General features: G+C 42.3%; 1 protein-coding gene and 1 pseudogene across 1 annotated transcript; both read right to left on the bottom strand.

Moving 5' to 3' along the window:
* Positions 1 to 642: 642 nt before the first annotated feature.
* Positions 643 to 4,224, bottom strand: LOC136610120 (myosin-9-like; annotated as a pseudogene).
* Positions 4,225 to 5,061: 837 nt separating this feature from the next.
* Positions 5,062 to 5,997, bottom strand: LOC136610119 (olfactory receptor 2B6-like). Its single transcript, XM_066589380.1, has one exon. It carries the CDS (start codon positions 5,995 to 5,997, stop codon positions 5,062 to 5,064), a length of 936 nt encoding a protein of 311 aa, XP_066445477.1.
* Between the last annotated feature and the right edge of the window lie 3,143 nt (positions 5,998 to 9,140).

The raw sequence follows: 9,140 nt of genomic DNA, 5'->3' as shown, positions 1-9,140 counted from the left end.
GCCACAGGGCTCTGCATGGGCATGGGTCTGCATCCCGCTGCGAGAATTCTCGCTGCGGGATCCGACCCGGCCATCTGCATGCGGCCTAAATGGGAGAAGTGGCTCAACCTGAGGCACTTGTGGGTCAGGATCTGGACCAAGTCAGCCAAAAAAATCAATTTGCACATAATACAAGGAAAATCAATATTAAATCATTATGGAATAGTATCACACCCCTTCCCTCCTGCAGAAATTAAACACAGCAATTCCTGACCCCTGTTGGTGCTGTCAATTGCATAAAGGCACCCTACAGTACCTCTTTTGGGAATGTGCTCTTCTCTAACCCTTCTGGCTCTCAGTGACATCCCCTATAGCAAATATCTTTAATACAAATGTGCCACTTCTTACATACTTGCTTTGGTAAGATGAGTGCCAGACTGCTCCCGAACATCCTGATGGCAGCCAAATGTCTTATAGGTCTTTTTTGGAAGCGCACAGGGCTACCTTCACTCATACACCTCTATAATCGCATTTAGGACATTTGCCAGATTGAATGCCTGACTGTTTCATTAAATTATACTACTGACAAATTTGATTCTGTTACTCCCTTTTCTTTCTGTCTCTTACCCAGTGTAAGATTTTATTTCTGTTTTTACCTTTTACTTATTTCTCTCCTTTTCGGTTGTTGCTATAGAAGTTACTTCCTTGTTGACCTGATGAGGGGTTTATCTGTTGTAGAGATGCACTACAGAGAATGGCCTGTAGGGGGCAATAGACAGGCATTGAGAAAAGGGAAAACGCCCACAGGTGTGGTCAGGAAGTTGGATATAAGGGTGCGTTCCTGCTACAGCCAGGGAGATGTTGGCTGGGAGAGCCAGAGAGGACCTGGGCAGCAGAGCTAAGCTGCTGTCGGTTGGTGGTCTAGCAAAGGCCAGAGTCCGACAGGGACGACAACCCTGGACTCACACCCAAGTTGGGGTACACTTGCCTGCGGATCGTCCACCTTTCTACCCAGAGTGGCAACCACACATACAGAAACTGCTGAGAAGCGGTTTATTTCTTTACCTGGCTCCTGCCAGCCTTTATTTGTCATCACATCAGACAATCGGAATCAGAGTCCAAATAAACACTCTTCAATAAAGCAAAGTCCATATAAGTACTCCAACTTGGGTGTGATTCAAGGGTTGTCGTCCCTGTCGGACTCAGGCCTTTGCTAGGCCACTGGCCTGCAGCAGCTTAGCTCTGCTGCACAGGTCCTCTCTGGCTCTCTCAGTCAACATTTCCCTGACTGTAGCAGGAATGCACCCTTATATCCAACTTCCTGACTACACCTGTGGCCGTTTTCCCTTTTCTCAGGCACCAGAATGCCTATTTATTGCCCCCTACAGGCCATTCTCTGTAGTGCATCTCTACATATCCCCCCCCTTTGATAAAGGCAGTATCACACTTTTCTCTTTTGGCCCTCCAGGGTCAAAACTCCAGGCTCGGGGGTCTCTTTTTACTCGTCTGACAAGTTCTCTCTTCTTGTCTTTACTCTGCTCATCACATCCTTGCAGATCTCTCTCAGACTGTGCCCTCACAGCTTGCAGGTTGACTTGTAACTCATCTTCAAGTTCCTCTAACTGAATCTTGCTTTCTTCTACTTCCTTAGACTTTTCTAGTTCATGTTCACTCTTTTCACTATCATCCTTGGAGCTAACTAAGTCCTCCATTTCAGTGCACAACGGCTTGTTAAGACTTTCAATCTGAGCCTCCATTTTGAAGGTTTCTTCTAGCTCAAGAACCTTCTGTCTGTATTCTTCCAGTTCCCCTTGTAGCTCATGCTCCAGCATGGCCTTGCTATGAATTACAGTCTCTAATTCATTTTTCAATGCATTCAGCTTTATAATTATTATCTTTTCCTCACTTTGTAACAATTCTATTTCTTCTCTTAATACAGTGTTATCATCGGTTAGACCCATTAGCATTCTTCGAAGTTCCTTTGCCTCTGAATCTGACTTTTGCTTGGTAGTATTCAGTTTACTGTTGAGTTGGTCCATGGAGCCAGCATCCCTGTAACAGGCTTCTACCACTTGGACAAACTGTTTCTTCACTTTCGGAGTTTGGTTTTTGAGGTCATTATACTCTTGCTGCAGTTCTTTCAAGATTTCTGCTGCCACTTCTAAGACCTTCTCAGCTTCAGTACCCTCACTTTCTGCCTTCTCCTTGGCCTCTTTTACTTCAGAGGTCTGTTCAGTCTGCATCTTTTGCTCAGCTCTCACCTTAATGACTTTTCTTTTGTTTACAGAAGTGATTTTTCTTTCCTCCAGACCGTCCCAGTCTTTTCAAACTATTCACCTGGAGTGCCCAGGTCACCTTCACATAATTTGGTATGCTTCACCACTTGTGTCTTATTTTTACAATTCTTCATTCCTGTCACCTGTTGTTGGACCACGCCCTTGCGCTTTCTTTGTACCAGAGTTCGCTTTCCAGCATTGTTATCGGGAATCTTCCACAAGTCCTTCTTCTCTTTTACTTGCTGTCTGAACTGGCTCCTAGACCGCACTAGTAACCCTCTTTTCAGCAACATGACACTGTGCTGCCCAGAGTTTCATCTTCACGCTTGAATTCTTGGCAAACTTTTGGAACAGCACCTTTTTCTCTGACATCATTTTCAGGGTGCGTGTCAAAGTTAATCCTTCAGTCTTTTTCCTACAGACCCTTTCTTCAGCACTCTCACATTCAGTGACATATCTTGCAGACCTGATTTTCTCCTCAGTAAGCTGCTGTTCACATATTTTCTGTGTCTTTCTCAGTTTGGACACAAGCTCCTTTTGGAGACCAAGCTCCACAGAAACATCTTCTATCTCTTGCTGAAGACTTACTTTAACCTTCTCAAGCTTATCACAGGCAGCTGTCTTCTCTTCCTACTGCTGCCTTGTAGCTTCAAACTCCTCTTGTATTTCTCTTTTCTGCTCTTCCACAGAATCCAAGCACACAGCACTCTTCTCCAGTCTATATTCTAGGTCAGACACCTCAGCCTGAAGTGTTGCAACCTGCTCTGACAGGTTTCTCTTAGCTTCTGCATTTTCCTCTACTTGCTTGAGGAACACATCTCTCTCATCTTGCATTGTCTTCCGGTGTGCGCTAAGACCAAGCCTCTGCTGCGTCTCTTCCTGTAGCAACATCTGGGACTCTTCAGTCTGAGCTTCCAGCTCCACGAGCAGCCTATTCACCTGCTCAGACAACACTGTCTGCCTTCTGTCACCTTCAGTGACTTTTACTTGTAGCTCTTGAAGCTGCATCTCTACTGCATTTTTCTTGCATTCCAATTCATGTTTGTCTTCCAACACCACGTTCACCTTTTGGGTCAGCTCAATACTCTCACTTTTCAACGTTTCTTTCACTTTTTCAATTTGCTTCAATTGCTTGGACAGTTTCCTCACAATGAGAGCATGACTCTGTTCAAGCTCCTGGATTTGAGCTTCATATTCTTCAGCTTCCTCATTCAGGCTCATCTGTAGCTGGGACAACAGTCTCTCATGCAGTGCTTCCTGCTTTTCCTTGTGACCCAGTCAGTCTTTCAAGATCTCTGCTTGCTTCTCTGCCTGACTGCAAGCAGCTTTCTCCATTTCCAGCTTTTTCTTAGCGTGCATTCAGATGACCGTATTTCGGCTGGGTTTTCACGCCCAGCCGATATATGGTGTCTCTCTCTGCAGGGGGAGGAGGCTGGAAGAGCCGGGAGCAGTGCTCTGAGCTCCTGCCCCCTCTCTGCCTCCTCTCCACCCCCCTACACTATTTTCAATAAGGAGAGGTGGGATGGGGGCGGAGCTAATTCCCAGAACTTAGCCCCGTCCCGCCTCCTCTCATTGCAAATAGTGCAGAGGGACAGAGAGGGAGTGCAGAGGAGGCAGAGAGGGGGCGGGAGCTCAGAGCACTGCTCCCGGCTCTTCCAGCCTCCTCCCCCTGCAGAAAGAGACACCGTATATCAACTGGGCGTGAAAACCCAGCTGACATACGGTCGTCTAAATGCACCCTTAAGCTGACTTATCTGGGACTCCAATTCACCATTTTTCTTTGCTAACTGCATTTTCAACTCTGCAACTTGATTCTGCAAACCTGTAGTTTGATTATGTGCATCTGTAGAAGCTTTTTCTAACTTGCAACCCTTCATCTCCAACTCTTGGCATTTCATTTGCAATTTCTTACAGTCCTGTTCACACTGAACAGATTGTGCCTCCAGACATACTCTGCGATCAGGCTCATCTCTGGCTACATCTCTGAGATCTTGTATTTCTTCATGGGCTGTTGAAAGATACCCCTCATACTTCTTTTTCTCAATTCTCTTCTCTTCTAAGCTCTGTTCACACTGAACATTTTTCTGTTCCAGCAACACCCGGTGATCAGCTTCCTCCTTAGCCAATCTCCCAAGGTGCTCATTCTCCTTTAAGAGAGCTACATTCTCTGCTTTCAGCTGCTCAGCTTCCTGGAGAATACTTTCCTTTTCTTTTGGGATTCTTTCTGCCTGCTCCTCTGTTAACAGCCTTGGCCTTTTGGCCTCTTCTCCAAGCAGACACAAGTTGGCCCTTTCTTTTTCCAACTGCACGTCATACCTTTTATTAGCAGTTTGCAATGCTTCCCCCAGACACTTTATATAAGCTTGCATTGGTGCAAATCTCTCCTGGATTTTAAATAAGTGTTCTCTTGCTATCTCACCTTGGACCACAGGATCTGCCCTGACAACTTCACTTGTCTCACTAGCAGCAGCCTATTGTAATTAAAATCTATAAAAAAAACTATTACACAAAAGCCCGACAGAAATACAAATCAGTCAAACCATGAAACCACACAGTTGGGAGTTGCAGAATGTTGTGCATAGTGAATAAAACAATTACTAGTATTCAAAAAAGTATATTGTAATTACATTTTTTATTTTAGTCACAATTTAGAATATTTACAGAATCTCAGCTACATACACACAAAGCTTAGAACCAATTCATAGTAATGTAAGTAACCTAAGTACATTAAGGACATTAATGCAGAGTATGATGAAGCCTCATTCTATGGATTGTTCCGACAGATCTGATAAGATATTTAGGTAAGTTATTGCAGATTCTTCTTTCTTGTAATTTCTTGCAGTGCAGTTTTCACATCTTTATTTCTCAAGGTGTAGATCAATGGATTTAGCATTGGGGTTATAACACTGTAGAACAAGGTGGCCATTTTGTCTTGGTTGGTGACATGAACTGTCCCAGGTCTCAAACATATAACGAAAATGGTACCATAAAACAATGAGACCACTATTACATGTGAAGCACAAGTGGAAAAGGCTCTTTTCCGTCCTTTGGTTGTACGAATCTTCATTATACTGGAAATAATATTGACATAAGTAATAAGAATGGAGAAAAAAGGGATCAAAGCTACCACTATGGCACATAAGAAAATTATTGTTTGATTAAAAGTTGTATCGCTACAAGCTAACTCTAACAACATGGGCGCCTCACAGAAAAAATGGTTTATTACATTAGGACCACAGAAGGGCAACTGTAATGTATTGAATGTTTGTATTATTGAGTTTGCTAAGCCACCTCCCCAGGATGCAGTTGCCATTTTAATGCACAAAACGCGGTGCATAATATTACTGTAGTGTAAGGGGCTGCATATAGCCACATATCGGTCATACGCCATTGACAACAGTAGATAGCACTCTGCCCCTCCTAGAGAGAGATGGATGAACAACTGGATGAAACAAGCGCCAAAAGATATCGCTTTCCTTACAGATAAGAAGTTTATCAGCATTTTGGGAACAACACTTGATGTATACCACATATCCAACAAGGAGAGATTTCTCAAAAAGAAGTACATGGGAGTGTTGAGTCGAGGGCTTACACTACTGATCCAAATGATTACTATATTACCAAATAAAGAAACAATGTAACATGTAAGGAACACAATAAATAGCACTATCTTCATGTCCTGTTTGTCAGTTAGTCCCAGTAGGATGAACTCCTCCACGGTGGTGAAATTACTGATGATCATTTCAATAGTCAGATTGCAAAACTGTAAATTATATCAAGGAGCACTGCAATGACAATATAAAACATATCTATGATTATGTATATATTATTATAATTGTTCTGGTTATGTTAAAAAGGGTATTCTGGAACTAAAATATTGATGGCATATCCTCAAGAAAGGTCATTGATATCAGATCAGGGGCATTCGATTCCCAGTAGCCACACATTTTGTAGCGGAGATACATAGCATTTCAGCTTAATTCCATTCAGTTGAATGGGACTGAGCTGCACATAGACCATGTCGTCACAGGTTTTAGAAGAGCCCAATCACCTCAGCCCCTTCAACTACCTCATCAGCTGGGGTGCCAGGATTCAGACCCCCACTGAACTGATATTAATTACTTATCTTGAAGATAAGTCCTGGATACTTTGGTCCCAGATAATCCCTTTTGATGTGTTCCACTAATATATATATATATATATATATATATATATATATATATATATATATAAAATCATAGAATGATAGAGTTGGATGGGACCTTCAGGATCATCGGGTCCAACAACCTGCTCAGTTCAGGATTTACTAGACAGATGTCTGTCTAGATATTTGTAGACAGATACTAAATCTTCTCCCAGCTTTCTTTTTTGCAAGATAAACATTCACAGATTCTTTAACTATACCCCCTGGGACATGAACTTACTCCGTTTTTTTTTAAATTAAGAAATTGTAGAAGGGGAGAATTACCTCACATGATCTAGACTCTATGCTTCTCTTAATACATCCCAGATTTGTGTTTGTCTTCTTTTCTACTGCATCACACTGTTGACTCATGTTCAGTGTATGATCTATTAGTATCCTCAAGTCTTTTTCACATGTGCTGCTGCCTAACTGAATTCGTCCCATTCTGTATGTGCTTTTTTCATCTTTCTTGCCCAGATGTAGTACTTTGCATTTCTCCTTGTTAAATATCATTCTGTTAGTCGCCACTAGAGATGAGCGAACGTACTCGTTTCGAGTAATTACTCGATCGAGCACCGCGATTTTCGAGTACTTCCGTACTCGGGTGAAAAGATTTGGGGGGCGCCGGAGGGCAGGGAGGGGGCCGGGCCGGAGCGGGGGGTAGCAGCGGGAAACAGGGGGGAGCCCTCTCTCTCTCCCTCTCCCCCCCACTCCCTGCTGCAACCCCCCACTCATTCACGGCGCCCCCCGAATCTTTTCGCCCGAGTACGGAAGTACTCGAAAATCGCGGCGCTCGGGCGGAAAAGGGGCGTGGCCGAGTACGCTCGCTCATCTCTAGTCGCCACACATTGTTCAAGTTTGCACGGATCTTTTTGAATCCTCTATCTCTTCTCCATTTTTAGCTATTCCTCGGAGCTTTGTGTTGATGGCAAACTTGATCAGTTTCACCTCAATTCCCTCCTTTAGATCATTTCTAAAAATGTTGAACACTGGTACCCCACTTGATACATTCTTCCTCTTGGATGTGTAGCCATTTATGACCACTCTTTGAGTACGATCACTCAGCCAGTTGTGAATCCACCTAACAGTTGTCTTGTTAATCCCATATTTGGTCCTTGTTTCAATAAGTATAGTATGAGATGCTTTGTCAAATGCTTTACTAAAGTCAAGACATACTATATCCACCGCATTTCCCTGGTCAACCCAGTCGGTGATTCTGTCACAGAAGGAAATTAGATTCGTCTGGCATGACTTGTGTGTTACAAACCCATGCTGCCTCTGGTTAGTTACTCCATTCTTATCCAAGTACTGGATGTTTGTACCTTTCTTTTTAAACTTTTGTACTTTTATGGACTCTAGACTGAACTGGTATTGAGGTTTTTCTGTGTCTTTTAGAGGTTAAATTATATATTAACGACAATCTAAAATTTATGACATCTATATATTGATGTATTGCAAGCATACTTTATAAATGCCTTCCCAGAAAATATATTGATAGTACATAGGTTTTTGTAAGATAGTTTTCCTTCTAAGCACTTGTCTGTGGTCTATAAGTTCAGGCTGTTTAGATTTTTTAAGTCATTGTGATAAAAGTGATTTCCTTGCATTGTGCGTAGTTTGCAGCTTCTATTGTAAGTTCTTGCGATACTTTTTTTAGGGTACACATGATACGCTCAGCTTACACATTTTGTCACAGTGCTGTTTGTTTCCATCCAAGGACATATTCGGAATGCTGTTTTCATGTTTTCAATAGAAAAATAGAAAGCACAAGTGAAAATCAAACCCAACACTTGCTTGTTAACCCTGCCAAGTCTAAGAGTCTACTAAAAAGTGGAACACCTCCCAGACTTTTGATAAAGTTGGCAAGTCTCACAAACTCCAAGTAAAACATTAACTGCCACTCAGTGGCTTCTTGTTGGTAATACAACAGGGCAGCACAAACGGAATATGCAATGTATTACTATAACTAAGCAGATTATTTCTGAATAGCCTCATACACTAGACAGGAATTAAAACTGTTGTGTAGTCTTATGGAAATGAAGACTGATCATCATATGACTCATCATCTATCCAATCTGTTGCTGTTCATACAGCTGAGGATTTGTTACAATTTATCTGTTTATTACAATCCCCTGCGATCTAAACTGATTGATTAAGAGTGGCTTCATACACAGCATTTTTGGGAAAACGCACTTCCAGATTTTGGTGCTTTTTTTGAGCCAAAGCCAGAAGCGGGTCCAACAGGAAAGAGAAGTACAAGTCCTTGCTTTATAATTCTTATTCTTTTTTAATCATTTTCTGGCTTTGGTTTAAAAACTGAATCAAAATCTGCAAGTGCATTTTCCAAAAAATGCTGTGTGTGAAACCACCCTAAGGGAGCTTCTACATAGTTGTGCTATGAATAAAAGAAGACTCTATTCACACCTTTTTAAAATCGTGCAGCATTTGCAAGAAACTGTCAGAGGGCTGGATGGGAGCCGGATGGAGCCCGTTATAATCAATGAGGTTCATTCCACGCTATTTGTTTCCATCATATGACAGATGCGGCATCCTATTTTTCGGCTCCCATGACAGAACAGGGAAATGGAAAGCCCAATACAAGTATGAACAGAACTTAACACAGGCTTACTAACCCTGCAAAATTTTATGTGAGAGAGAGTTTACACAGCATTATTTAATATGCTGTGTGATTACTTTGGAGA

Source organism: Eleutherodactylus coqui, chromosome 2 (genome assembly GCF_035609145.1).
Source record: "Eleutherodactylus coqui strain aEleCoq1 chromosome 2, aEleCoq1.hap1, whole genome shotgun sequence".
In the NCBI taxonomy this organism is placed as follows: domain Eukaryota; kingdom Metazoa; phylum Chordata; class Amphibia; order Anura; family Eleutherodactylidae; genus Eleutherodactylus; species Eleutherodactylus coqui.
This window is presented reverse-complemented; position numbering and strand designations above follow the sequence as displayed.